This window comes from Opisthocomus hoazin, chromosome 4, assembly GCF_030867145.1.
Source record: "Opisthocomus hoazin isolate bOpiHoa1 chromosome 4, bOpiHoa1.hap1, whole genome shotgun sequence".
Lineage (NCBI taxonomy): Eukaryota > Metazoa > Chordata > Aves > Opisthocomiformes > Opisthocomidae > Opisthocomus > Opisthocomus hoazin.
The window spans coordinates 50,249,830-50,265,072 of record NC_134417.1 but is presented as its reverse complement, the minus strand read 5'-3'; the positions used below and the strand labels follow the sequence as shown (position 1 = coordinate 50,265,072).

General features: G+C 38.9%; 1 protein-coding gene across 6 annotated transcripts in view; it reads right to left on the bottom strand.

Moving 5' to 3' along the window:
- Nucleotides 1–15,243, bottom strand: part of SLC4A7 (solute carrier family 4 member 7) — an 89,830-nt gene that overhangs the window by 54,002 nt on the left and 20,585 nt on the right. For all 6 annotated transcript variants that reach the window (XM_075418978.1, XM_075418979.1, XM_075418980.1 and 3 more), the window contains exon 2: nucleotides 5,471–5,552. In XM_075418978.1, the coding sequence (XP_075275093.1) occupies nucleotides 5,471–5,552 (82 nt within the window). The remainder of the gene's footprint in view (nucleotides 1–5,470; nucleotides 5,553–15,243) is intronic.

The following is a 15,243-nucleotide window of genomic DNA, read 5'->3' as shown; positions in this document are numbered from 1 at the left end:
TGTTTGTAGAATAACGAATAATTTTCCTCAAGGATGAGGGCAACAGTGGTATCAAAACTGCTAAAAAAATCTTTAAGTTTATACAATTGTTATCTAGCTAAAGAGTAAGAATTTTGGGGTGCATTAGTCTATGCTTCTTTTTATACTCAGCTCTTCTTAGGCTAGCATCAAGAGGTCTCATAATGTAAAAAAAGGAAAAAGTCTCTTGTCTCAAGTAACTTTCATTAAGCTTCACTTGCCAGGACCTTACAGTATGTCTTTCCAGTAATTTGCAAATAATTTAACATGCAAGAAAAAATTTTAGAATTTATAGTAATTTGTAAGTACTGTGTTTGGCAGAATCAGAAGCAACTTCCAAAAACACTGTTCTATACGTCAGAAATAACCCCCTGCCTCCAAAACCGACAACACATCAACACTGAAAATCGTGTCTAGTCACTCTGGGTGCCCTATTGAGTTTTATGTCTACACAATCAGGTTGCCAACCTTCCCTCTCAAAAGGCAACCTGAAAACAGTTTTGCTAGCGTTTTTTTTAAGAATTTACTTTTGTGATGAACACCACAATTAATAAACCAAAATAAGTTGAGGACAATTACTCTCTCTACACAGAAGTCTGAACACTGCATAAATGAACAGGACAAGAAGTCCTAGGGAACTTGCCTGTGGACTGTGTAATGCAGGATTCCCACAGCAAAAGACACTATAATTAAATTTTCAATGCATATGTGACGAGGGTGTAGCAACACAGCCGAATTCCAAAACTCATTTAATCAAAATTGCATTAAAAATCTTATTAGGAAAACATCCTCCATTTCTGTGACTTACAGAGAAGCGCTGAGCACAGCTAACATTTATTTCTGAACATTAAGGACAAAAGAATTCATCCTGCACCAGCTACTAGCACAACTGGTATAAGTGAACATTTTGCTGATGTTGCACATGACTCAGAGCATGTCTCATACCTGACTAGCTGCACTGTACCTGAATAAATATGTTTTTGCTTGCTCTCAGTTCAATCCAAACTAAGGAGCAGGAAAGATCCTTCCAGTTCAGGGATATCACTAGAGGATGAATGAAAGGTAGTCTGCCAAGAACCATTATTGACCACCCTAAATTATTTTTGTTTTCAGAAGCAGTTACACGTTTTTCTACTTTTTGACCACATAAAAAGATACAACTTCATGAGAAATAGCATTTCAAAATTCTTTTTTTTCTGTTAAACACAGTTCTTTCCTAGACCATTAAGGGGTGTCTTTAAGCCTCAAGCACTCATTCTGTAGTTTGAGAACCGTAAGAAATCTGTTCTGTACTGCCTGTCTAAATTAGTACAGCCTGTTACAGAACATAAAAACGTTAAGTACTAAGTGCAATATCTTTAAATGCCAGCAGCTACAGTGTCCTGTTCTATTACTTGTGTTTACCTGCTCCTGTAAAACCTGCTTTCTTGAAAGATTTTACACGAACTATGCATGGGTTTTTGAACAGTTGCAATTTAGATGCACTTAAACAGAATAATAGTAAACCTGATACCTGGGAAAAAAAAAATCTTAGCAGTACGTTCTACTACAAGTTGATGTGTAAGTTCTCTTAGTTCCCCAAAGTCCTTTCATAATATTGAAACAATCTCCAACTGCTCACAACACATCAAACCACAAAACACTTGTAGAGCAACTTTTCCACTTCGATATACAATATTCACTTCTGAAGGGGCAAAAATGCAGGATTAGTTAATCACCTGTCCTTCTCAACTAAAATTAACTAAAAAGCACAGCTGTTTTCTTAAGAGAAATATACGGCTCTAAACCATCCAGGTATCAGAGATCACAGGGTCACTTGAAATGTAAACACTCCTTACACCTGCCACAGGACAGTGTGAGAGTAGCTATTAAATCATCTTAACTCTTGAAAGCTGCTTTTTGGATTTATGCCACAGAAAACTAGTCTACCAAGACGCATACTCTTGACCTCAGATTGTTTCTGGAACAAGACTTCTGTTATGTGTAAACTTCTCTTTGCTATGCCTGTAACTGGTCTGCTAAGAGTAACAGTATATACCCCTTTTCCCTTCAACTGTATCCACTAAGTGTATCCTCTTATCAAGGTGGAAAACGTAACTAAACATTTAAAAAGATAGGTCCTGGTAATATCAAGGCAAATATATTAACTCAGGTTTAAGAACACTTTCCCTAAACATGGTTCTTAACAGAAAATGCCTTTTACAAGATGGCATGAAATACCTCTACCATCACTCTTCTTGCCTTGCTTCCAATTCCTGCCTTGCTGAGTTATTACTCTCATTCATTGCAGCTAAAAGGGTCTGGCATCAAGTTAAGAACATTACGTGCTCTTAAAAATGTTATTTTAAGATGTTATTCCCCTTCCTAGCTCTTCTGTAAACTGGCATTTGTTATTTCAAAGTAAGGCCTTACAGCTTTAGTACAGAACAGTACCTTTATTTAGTACACATAGTCTGCCCACAATTGCAGTTTACCATCTCTACCCATTTCTCTTTTATAGGAAGAGAGTTAACAAAACAAGTAGCCTGTGCCTAACCTTTCTATCCTCAACACTGCCACTCTGGATATGTACCACACTCTCCCAGCCACCATAAATAGAATGCAGAGCTTGGGAAGCTCTACTTTCCCCTTTAGCATCTGGCCCTCCTTCCAATAATATTTCATCACAAATTCCAGAAAATAGAAGTATCCAATACTGAAAAGACCAAGAAACCTTTTCTTTAGTATCAGTAGCAAAATTATGCCTTCTACAGCATTAAACCAATTAACGGTAGTTTGTACAGGTTTTAAAGTAATTAAATACCACCTGTCTATGCTGGCTTTTAAAGGTTTGGTGCTCACATCATAGCTGAACTGAACTAACTGCTTGCTGCCTCTCCTTGAAAATGAGCACACACACACTTCCAGAAACATTCCAAATTCCTAGAACTCCTTTTCAAGACACCAGAAAAACAAGTTGGAAGACTGATCTGAAACAGTTTCAGGTCTTAAAACACTGACAATACCTAACGCTTGACTACAGGTCTTCCTAAGCCTACTAGGAAACATTCACCCATCAGTAATGAAAAATGGTACCATCCAGAGGTTTTTTACTGCTTGCAGCCAACAATTCCATTTCTCCCCCTGTAAGATTTTTAATACCAGAATTAAAAACAAAACCCAGAAATTCCACATACCTACTTTAATCATAATAGCTTATAAATAATGATCTCATTAACAGAGATATAAATTCACATAAATTTATCCTCTAAAACACCATCAGTCTGAAGAATCTCTTTTGGTGGATCTCAGAGAGGATAACTATGCGAGTCATAAACAACTGTACTTACATACCTTTCTCTTTCATACAGGAAAGGAAAAACTTCTTGTTCTTACTTTAGAACAGTTTCCACTAATAAAAGTTAAAATAATGGCGTGCCTCCCCGTCCTCATTTTACCATTAAAAAAAAAAGTACTAATTTTCTTACAAGGCACTACAAAATACGTGCAATCACCAATAACAATTTGCACTTCTGTGTGAGAATGTGTGTCTGTATGAAGCTTCAGATATGCAATAATCCTACTGGAATACATTTTTCTTGTCAGATACTTCCTACTAGCTATTTATTTAACCTCTGTATAGCCAGCCCTCTCTCACATTGAGACACAAACACTGGGTCACTCCAAAGAGTGAGAGGCAGCCAAAGGTAAGATAAGGCTGCATGGCTAAGAGCAAGGTGAGGACAGTGAGATCTCATCAGCTCCTTTCAACAGCTGTTATGGTGACTCAATCGCTCATGAAACATAGGTCACTTCACCTGAATTTGTTCTTTGGCCATGGGTAAGAGAGGGGTATTTTACACAGTCATACAAGCGCCTAAATTGCCTCCTGCAGCCTGAAGCCCCTGCCTTCCCACCCGGCACCTTGTGTAACTACAGTGAAGCACTCCTGCGGATGTGCTACATGAGAGACTGGGGAAGTGGTCTGGCTGCACGTTCCCATGTCATTCTTCGTTGTTGAGGCATTACAGCTGTTCTTGCTGCTGCCTGGCAAACTACTCCAGCTGAATGCCTGCTTCCCCTTAACCCCTGCCTCCCCACAAAACACACACCTGCTTTTTCTGGGTCATCTTCCAGAGAAAAGCAATGGAAGGAAATAAAGGAGTTGACAGCTTAAACCTGCACTGAAGATTTAACTGCAGAAACAGGCCCAGCAGTGGTTTCACCACAGTTCAACCCTATCTGAATCGGCATTGCTGCAGTCTCCAGCGCTGCACCTCTCTCAGCCTCCTCTTCACGCTTCCTCCGTCTGCTCAGCACGGGCACACATCCATCTGTGTGGCAAATTGGTTCGGGGTGCTCAGCTGCTGAGATCCTTTCTTCTTCTTTTCCTTTGTCAGGACTGTTACATTTTCTGCTGTCTTAACACGCTTAACCAGGCTTACGGTACCGTCAGAGACACAAAAGTGTCAGTACAAGACAGAAAGCAGTAACAGACTGAAGAGAACAGAGCAAGATTACAACCGCAACAGCAACAACTTTAATCACTTTAAACTATCTCTTGTTAGACCGCAGTGTAAGAAAATGCTATGGCAAAGTCTCAGCTAGAAACTGCTGCTATAAAGGCTCTCTGGTGTTCTGAACCAGTAAGAGTCAGTAAATACTATTCAGTGAATCTACAGATAGTCTTCTAACATTTTGCAAATGTTAATTAAGCTTCAGAGCCTTCTAGGTGAAAGGTGAATAAATAAGATAACACTGGATCTCCCTAGCTTTTTTCTTTGGCTTCACTAAATAGCATCCATGAATCTTCATCCCAATCTAAGATACAATTTCTTACTGACTTGAAAAGGAAGTAGAGGAAGTATAAAGTTTTGCTATATGTAACTAACTCGATGCCAGGTTAAATGCAGGATCCCGAGTCAAATAATGAAGACTCACAGGATTCCATAATGCTTTAACTGACTGCAGGTTGTGGAATGTACAGTTCACCATGGAACCAGAAGCATTGTTACCTGTTCAGATTCTCAGTATTTGAAGTGCATGACCACACTCGCAAGGATACTTAACTTTTTATAAAATAAAACAAACATCTCCCTCGTGGCCTCTGTTCCCTGAGTTTTGATTCTGCAGAACTTGACATCATTCATGCTGGGCAATTACCTGCCAACAGCAATCATTTCTTCAAACCTACAATCTCAGAAGCAAGCTTTCACCAGAAAGCTTCATAAGTATTTAAATTTTCAAATATTTTTTTCTGTGACAGATTTGAATAACACTATTTATTAGCATGCACAGAGACAAAAAACAGCGCAGGTCATCTGCTGTTCACTGGTTTTATTCCCAGAATTTCGCGATGGCCATAAAATTCTGATTCCTTTTATCAATACTGGTTGCACTTGAAGGAAAGCAGATCTTTTATCCCAAGGCAAAAAATGCATTTTAAACAAATAGAAAACCACCACAAACTTACTCTCTAGTTCTTCTTTCTCAAAGTTTGTATTTATAGTGGAGCTGATTTTGCCCATATCCACAACAGCTTCTTCATCATGACCCTGAAGAAACAAGACACAAGTTTAAGTTAAAGCTAAGCAGAACTAGTTCTTCTAAATTCCCAAATATATTCTGCAGATCTGAAGCTTTTTGTCAAAGTTTTCTAAAACACATTTTCATCTCTTAGAAACTGAGAAAGAAAATGTCACTGAAAATCTACCCATCCAATTCTTCAAGAAAATGTTACCTTGTATTGAAGGAAAAACAAAGTAAATCAACAAATACGCTAAATACCATGCAATTTCCTTTTGCAATGCTCTTTATTTTATTGTCTCAAGGATCAGGACATACATTTCAGGAGTGCAATGTTCTTTTTAGTTTTACATTCAACAGCAGTGAATCCACTTCAATAAAATAACTGGCAAATTCATAAAAAGTTACATAAGTCAGCATTCACAGATCTTGAACCCATTTGCTCAGGGGATAATTCCCATGTGAGATTTTCCAGCATGAGTACAAAGCTTTTGTGAACCAAAGGTTATATACAAAGGGGTGGCAAAAGAGTTAAGTTACACAACTTGGGGAGTCTCTCCTAGACCAACAGTTTTGGAAAGATCAAAACAACTGTTTCACTCGGGTTTCAACAGACAGTTTGTTAACCAAACCTCTACCTAATTCACACTTTCTACGAACAAAGTTACAAAACAACAGTTACAAGACGATCCGTTCAGATTCCATTACTACTGCAACCATACCACTCAATGCAAAAGCACAGTATTTCAAATAGATAAAGGCTCACGAATGACGCTTATCTCTGAACATGTCCTCTAATCACATTTCAGACGTTTAAACACTGTATTTTACTCTATCTTGACAAAAATAAACCTTAAAATAACTGAGCAGTAGAAATACCTCATCTCAGACTTGACATCAAAACAACATTAAAGTTGCCTTTTCCAAAGATCTGCATTCCTTAGAATACAGTCCATTTCTAACAGCTCACAAATTGCAGCCTCCTAGCAGAACTGGTTCTCCAAAAGAACTGCTGCCTACCCTAAGGGTAATGCTTTACTTTACATCTAACTACTTATAATGACAGGTTAACTGCTACAGAATACCCTCCCTGCTCTTTCTGCTCCCTTGTGGACACATTTTTTTCCTTAAGTCAGATCTATCAATCATGAAGTCAGATACAAAGAGCTGAATCAACAGACTTTATTTTTTTAAAGAAATAAATAGTTTGCCATTGGATCAGTACACCAAACTGACTTTTCTGGTGACCATACGACAGTTAGATCACCACAAATAAATCTGTTTGATCATCGCTTCTGGCAGGAGCCCACTAGTGCATTTACATCGATCCACATGGGATCTGTGGTAATGGTTTCATAAAGAAAAAATGGAAGCCTAAATCAGGAGTCTTCCAGTGACTAGGAACCCCAAGAGGGTTGACATTCACCTAAACTTCGATCTTAGAATTACTCGATAGTGCAATGCTTTATATATATAACAGGCTTGCCATCTCATGGGGAAGTGACAAGGATGAACACCAACACACCTGTGTAACAGCTACAAGCTAAAACATACTGTAGCAACCCTCATTAAAAAAAATTTTTTTTTGAACACGTAACTCCTTAGTCTTAATAAAATAGATATTTATTACAGTGTATTGCGCACACTTACACACCAAAAAATCCACATCTTTCTTTGACAATTGAGGAAAGTAGATCAAAGAATATGAAGATGACAAACAGCACATACAGGGAAAAAAAATTTTCAGATGAGGTTCAAAACAAAAAGGTTAAAAGCAGTTAGACCACAAAAAAATAAAAGCAGCTGGCACTACGTAAATAAGCAAGATACAACAGAAAAGAGCAGCACATGGCAGAATAAACCTATAAGAACTAAATGAAGTTCGATCCTGTGCTGTCTCCTTAAGAACAGGGTTTTCATGAAAGGCATTACACAATAACACAACTTTGTCACTACTGCTGCACTGCACAAAAATAGTTTTGCATGCATGTTAGAATAATCAAAACTCCCGCACACTCCAGGCAGCTACAATTTAAAAATTCAGGTGATTAAACCACAATCATGTCTGGCAGGCAAATCTGTGAAAACGTTACAAGGACCTGTTGGCAAAGAAGTGGCAGAAATTTAGAAAATGTCATGATAATAAGATGGGGGGGATGAGCAGCACATTCCTGTCTCCTACAAACCAAAACAAAATTAAAAATCCCTCTAGAAGATGCCTTCATTATGTAATTGACCTCTGTCATCTCTCTGATAACCACTCCGGAGGCAGGGAAAAACACACAGCTGCAAAGTGAGTCTTGGCTCTTATCTTTACTGAAGATGGATTTTCCATTCAGCTTGGGGAAAAAAAAATTTAACACGCTCATCTACCCAACAGCAAAGAGGTCTCTAAGCAGCAGCATGAAAAAGCTTAAGTTACAATCTTTTGAGGCACCAAATAAGTACAGCAAAACATTTAACTGCACTGGTAATGCCATAACACTACCAAGAAGGAGTCAAGCAGACTTTCCAATTTATCTCAGTGACACAGAAATAGAAAATTACACGACTGTAGCACACTCCAGTTCACAGAAACAGATACACACACAAATCCAGCACATTACCAGAAAACTCAAAATGGAGATGGAAAGAGATGAAGTACTAGAAATCCTTTAAATTAAGTGTCTTAGAATATGAGAGAGAAAAAATCCTACTATTAGGAAAACTACTATCAAAACCTCTTCCACAATTAACTTCATGGTTACAGCCACAGACTGATGAAATACCCATGCATAACTCCCCCGCCCCAAGCAGTCCTTTTTAGGACACTTGGAAGCTTGCCAAACACACAGTTTTTTGAGCAATAAAGGAAGACAAAGGTTTTCTCCAAATTATACAAACTACTGCATACTGGTAGAAAATTACACACACATTGCAGAAAATACACATGCAAAGAAAGATTTTTATCTCCCAGTAACATTTTGAAACACTACTTGCTGTATGCCTTATATCATGTTATTAGTATTTATCACCCTTCGCTTTAGTAACAGAGCTGCTTTGCCACCCTTACACATACAGAAGCAGCCTTCAAAACCACATCATGTGCAAGTAGCATGTCTTTTGAGATTAGATTACAGCAAGGCACGCATGCCCTTGCAAACCATTCTATCGCTATCTCCAAGTACTCAGCCTATGCGAATACTCTTCCAAGAATAAACCATTAGCAACCACAAATATCATACATGAAGAAAGGGTATCATTTACAGCCTTTGTTTAGAAAAAACGAATGATTATGTTGAAATGATGATTCTTGTAAGGCCAATAGCAAATACCACCATAAGATACTTTTGCCTTAGGTCAGGTAAAAAATCCAAAATATTCAAATGCACTATAAAACTAATTCCAAGATACAACCTTTTCCTTGCTAAAAATAAAGCCTGTAGGGCATAGGTTTCCAGTAATTATAGAAGCTCTACCACGTCAGCTTAAGGCACAAAAGTTAGAGAAAACCATTTCAGTTGCTGAATCAAAACACATTCTCATTCCAGTTCTCTCTTTTTCTTCCTGAACCTTTTACATATATAAACAAAGAGCGATGGTATTGTTTAAAACTTGTCTACTCCCCTTTTTTAGGCACAGAGAATTTCATCTTAGAGCAAGCATTCCTCTGCAGTTTACCATCCATTTCATATGAAGCTTTTTGTACAATAATCCCAATGTCCAAAAAACAGCTGATGAAGATGAGCCAAAACAAAATTTAATACTAACTTGGAACGTATGTAACTTCTCTTCTCATTCAAGAGACAGAACAATTAAGAATGGAAAAAAACCAACACAGCAGCAACCAAGGTGCTGCAAAGAGAGATTAAACTTTCACCTTTGGTTTGCTTTTTCAAAAGGAAATGGTCATTTATAAAAACAGAACAAATCCAGAGTACTTCAAAGAAAAAAAAAAAAAAATCTTGGTACGTTATGTTAAAATACACTAAGTACGCTTCTTCCTAACACCAAACTTGTGGATACTCACAAACATAGTGTAGAAAATATCTTCCAGCAAAACCTTCGTATTCAGCCAGAGGTGCCTACATATACTACAACACGTCTTCACAGCCTTCCAACTTTGCCCAGCACGAAAACAAAACCCCTTTTCAACTGTTGCAGACCAGACAAGACTTTGAAATACTCTTTGCTCTAGCAGAATCCCAGTAGCATTCCTCTTGCCACCTCTGATTTACAAATGTATTTTCTCAGCCCAGGAGAAAAGAGTAATTCCCCTTTCACTGGTAACAAACAACTATTCAGAAATTGTTTACACCTTCGTTCTTTATCTTCCCAAGCATTTGTCTTCATTTAGTACGCTACACTTTTCACATCTAAAACATTAATGCTACATGTCTTTTAAACGTAGTACTTAAAAAAAATCAATCGTAACTCATTAAGGAAAGCACTCCAGTTTGCAAGAATTAAGTTGTCAATCGCCAGCAGCATGCAGTAGCTACTGTCTAGTGGACTGGCACAAATATGACGCACAGAATATTAAATCTACAGGAAAACTTTCCACTGTCATCTGTAAAAGCTCTTCTCACCATGCAACTCGCCTAACCTTACGCAGTCACGTACACACGACAGCCTTCAGATGGGCACACTGCCGAAACGCATTACTGAATAACCACTTCCACGAGATACAACTTGCTAGCAGCACATTTTAAGGTACTTGTAATGTAGTTCAATTCAATTCATTCTGGTGATAGACAGTGATCACAGAAATGGCCGATACAGTCAATTGCAGACCTCTGAAATGTAAGAGTAATACAGTAATTGCATTAAGAATAATTTTAGCTCAATATTTAAAACCATTGAGTCAATGTTCATGTGCTCCATTCACATCCTCTCAGCCCAAAGTTCCTCCCCAACAGAGCTGGGGAACTACCTGCAGCACCAGAAGAGACAGCACTAATGCTCATGGGTAATAGATAGGGGGTACAAGAGAGGACACAAACAAACAAAAAACTCACCACATCACCCCCCCAAAAAAAAAAATTACATTACCACTTTCATGCTACAAAGAACCTTCACTGCAGCATTTAGTCAACTAGATGTAAATGGGGGGGGACGACACACGGGATGCCCTGCTTCGGCGGGGGGGTTGGACTAGATGACCCACAGAGGTCCCTTCCAACCCCTACTATTCTGTGATTCTGTGATTCTGTGACACCAAAACAAAACGAAAAACCACAAGGGGGTGGGGGACAGTTTTTTCCCTTAAACTCTTGGCCAGGGACAGATGTCTAAAACTTCTAATTTTGATACCACTACTACAACGGCCTACACCATTACAGTGAACATCTATATTGCTCCATGACTATAGCCATATCCCATCCTCTCTAGCTTCCCCCCCTTCCCACAAGAACCCATGGATACATCTCTGCCTCTCTAGAGACACCAGATCTGGCAGACAGGGTTTAGCTCTTAGGTTGGAATGAGGCACCAACAAACCATTCCTCTCAAAACACGAGCACACACTGCTTACAGATCCAACGGTTAAACCTATATAGCATACTGCTGTAAATTTACGTACCAAGATCAACAGCACACGAGATTTTTTGCGCAGTGCATTTTGCTCTTTATTCTTTTGTCACCAGTACATAGGAGCAGTTAAGCTGGATCAAACCATCCATTCAACCCAGCATGCTGTCCTCAAGAAGACACAACAGTAGAGGCCTACAGCAACTTTCCAATAAATTTAAAAATCAGCGCAAACAGAATCCAAAATGGTGGCCTAACCTACACCTAAGAAGCACAGTCAAAGCAGTACCGTTGTTGTATCATCAGCCCTCACTTTGTTGGATTTGCAATCAGAAGACAGATATTCATAGCCATCAAGGTTCCAATAACAAAGAAGTAAAATCAAAACACAAATTACCAATATTATTCTGCTTCAAAAGTAAAAGTTTAGCTGGAAAAAGAAATTAAAACCTTCATTTTGACCACACATCTCAATGATGACTAAAGAGGAACTAGAAAACCTGGTTTTGCAGCTGTTTTCCAGGTATGTGTACATATATACGTAAAATATTTTAAAACTTTATACATATACTAACTGATGTGTTTTGTCACACAGCTACTGAAATACATTGTTCAGAATAACTAAACACCAGTAGGGCAACTCAGAATTCATTCACAGCAGCATTTCCTAAGTGGTTTGTTTCAGAAGCCTGGATTTCTGTTCCAAGCACACATAATACTCTATGTAGTCAGGAAGTGAAATACATCTCTGATTACATCTCTCTATCCATTCACTCTCCCAGAACTGCAAGCTAAGAAGCACAAACGGGGGCAGGGGCAATTAGACAAGGGCAGTATCTCCTCCTGATTTTGTAGGACTAGAAGTCTACCAGCCACAGCAACCCTGGAAGTGATAAGAAAATAGCAAATTAGTATATTTGTTAATGCCATCTGTGACTATTGTATGCAGAGTTCAGTGACAATCATTCTACCTCTGACAATCATCAGCACTAGGTCTACACTATAGCTCTCCTACTGATACCCATACAGAGCATCACGTAGCCTTAGTTAAGAGTGAGTAAACTAGGAAGGGCTTTTTGACATGGTTCACCTGCAGGAACTACTAACAGCAGCACTTGGTAACTTCTCAATATATTGTTCTAATTCTGTCAGACTGATTCTGCTTTTAAACCAGAGGTAAGATGAGCCTATGGTGGGCAGGAGGGCAGGCATCTCTGGTTGCTGCCTCCTTGAAGTGCAGCCAGGGTATGAAAAAATCAGAGCTCTTTCTAAACAGTAGTAAGTGAAGGTATTACTCGGCCTATTAAAAAGTCTTTAGCTGTACTGCAAAGCAGTTCTATAAATGTATTTGAAGCAAGTTCTTTAGGGACAGTGTTGGTCTACACAGCAATACTGTATCTTCAGAAGCTGTCAAAGTAATGAAACACTACCAGTTCTAAATCAAGCACATCAGCCTAACAGCCAAGGGGAAAATGTACGAAGTACAAACGGGCCCTGTCTCATTTTGTCGGCACACAATTTTTAGCTGGCCTTGCCCTCTAAATATATATAGGTGAGAGTAAAATTAATCATAATTCACAAACGGAACACCTGTCAAGTTTAAAACAGGAAGCATACCATACTGATGGGTTCCCCCTTGGTTGTATTTGCTACGGTCTCCTCTGCACAGGAACAGCTGCTTTCCAGATTTTGGGTTGGGGTTTTTTTTCTACTATCATAGCAGTGGGTATTGCTCAAGCACTATAGGAAAGACTCCAGCACAGCTCAATGGTTTTGGCATTGCTCCCACACACACCTCCGCCCCCCCCCCCCTTTTCTTGTGAATTTTATCTGTGGTTATACAGTTGCTATTTTACACAACTACCCTCACACGTAAACGAAGATCCCTCCTAATCAAAGCAATACGCAGAGCCGCTCAGGAAGGTCTGACGCTTAGATTTCAGTAAGACAATAGCTATATCGAAAGAAGATAGGAATACTTAGAGAAGTTCTTCTAGCCTGCTAATCCTCCAATTAACTGCTCAGCTTACCCTGCTAAATACATCTGACCAATCTGCTTCTAGATGACTTACAAAAAACACAGGAGCTATACAAACCTTTGGTTTGGACAACTACGTCCAACAGACATCAGACTTCAGTAAGACTCTCCAGAAGTTGCATTTTACTTTACTGTCCTCCACATACAGTTTTCAAAAGACATGTGTGTGCGCTACTTAAAACAAACAAACAAAAACCCACACACACAACAACAACAAAGAAAAGCCCACCACACTTTTGGAAAAAAAAAACCAAACAGTTCTAAACACGTTAATGTTTTGCTTCCTGCACAGCTGAACATCTAATGTTTATAAAAAATTTTATTTCAGTGGTTCTAGCAGGCATTACTCTGGCCACTGTCACGCTGACTGCCACAACCTGCAAGACAAGCCATGTTCCAGACAAATCAGACACTAGCCTTTGGGCAGTAAACACAAAGTGCTTGTCAGAAAGAGAAGTAGGTGTGAACACTGACAAAAGACTTGTCACAGTACTGACTGACCATCAACTATAACACACCGAAATAATTTGTGAAAAAAAAAATTAAAAAAAAAAGGCATGACTACAGTGTATCAGAATATTAAAATTAGAAGCCAGTTTGAATTCAACTCGAGTGTTCTGCAAGCCAGAAAATTTACCACCACTATGCATAGTTAGCAAATAATGTCACCAATCCAACATATCAAGTTGCATATCTAACATTATAGGAGTGGTTTTACAAAGTTGCATTTTATCACTGCCTCACAGCACTAAATTTCATTCAAAAAAATTCATAGCTCCATTCACCTAAAATTTCTAAAATTACAGTTTAAAAAAAAGGGCTGTTTCCCAATAGCCAAACTGAAGTATCTCTAAATTTTAAGGCATAACACGGTAATTAGTGAAGTATAAAGTTTATACCTTGCACTGCCTCATTCAAAATCGAACAGTCCTGTGACTATGGTATACGGAGTAGTAGAATCTTTGTAACTAGTCACCTCAGAGCTTTGCCCAGTCTTCTAGGCATATGCATGCTTGGTGAAGTTCTGTGTCCAGAGCTGAAGGGAGCACCACAATGAAAACCAAAAATCGATCACTGTACTACAGAGACCCTAACAAACAAGACCACTGCAGACAGATCCATTTTAACATGTCTAAATGAAACTCTTACTTCTGGCTCACAAAAGGAAATAGAAAATTTAGTGGTCATCTTATAAAAATTTGTATAAAAATTCAGGGGTCTTTAAAGCTTTACAGTTTAGGAAAATTCCATCCCAAAGATTTTTGTTTCCAGGGAACTCTAAAGCAGCAATCCCTGTTGCACACTGCATTGCAGTTAAACGGCAGTGATACGGACTACCCGCACAAGAACTAAGCAGTAGCTTGTAACACTAACTGGAGCTCACTGCTTCCCTGTAGAAATCCCCACAAACAGATTTTTGTAGCTATGCCACCGAAGTCTGAAGAAAACACTATCTCCATGAACATTTTACCTCAATTACACAGGTCATTAAGCATACTTTTTTTTTTTTTTTTGTCAAAAGTAACAATCAATAGGCTATTTCAAGATTCTTTACCAGGAATTCCCTGCTAGACTTGCACAGAACTACTCAAAGCCACAGCTGATAACCGTCCAGTTAAGGAAAGCTGACTCAAAATAATGCAAAAGAAAAAAGCAGCAAACCACAACACCCACACTCAACCACTCTCAAAATCTGGTAGTATACTCTCATGATTGTAAAAAGCACATTTTCTTTCTGAATTAAGCCAGTTACTATGATTAAGCAATTCTAACTACACCGCAACTATCTTCCCTAATACCAAAACCTCTACTTCAAGAACTATTTCTATCACCAGCTCTTTCAAAAATTTCTTCCACAACCAGTGAGTCTACAGCAGCACACCATTCTGAGACACAGCTGCTAAACATCACTTGCATCGAAGCACTTGCAAACGACTATTAAGTTATACAGCTGCTAGTTACATACAGGTTGCATTTTCTTCCCTGGACGGCCTTCTTCCATGCTGGTGCGCAGAAGCGGAGAATGCCCTTGTACGAGACCCTGCCACGAACCTGTCAGGAGATCAGCGACTGCGCATACATGACTGCTTCAGCTCACCCTGCCCGACAGCGATGCGCTCCGGGAAATCGCTCCCCAGCCCCGCAGCCAATCCCTGCCCCGTGGGCTTCTCGTC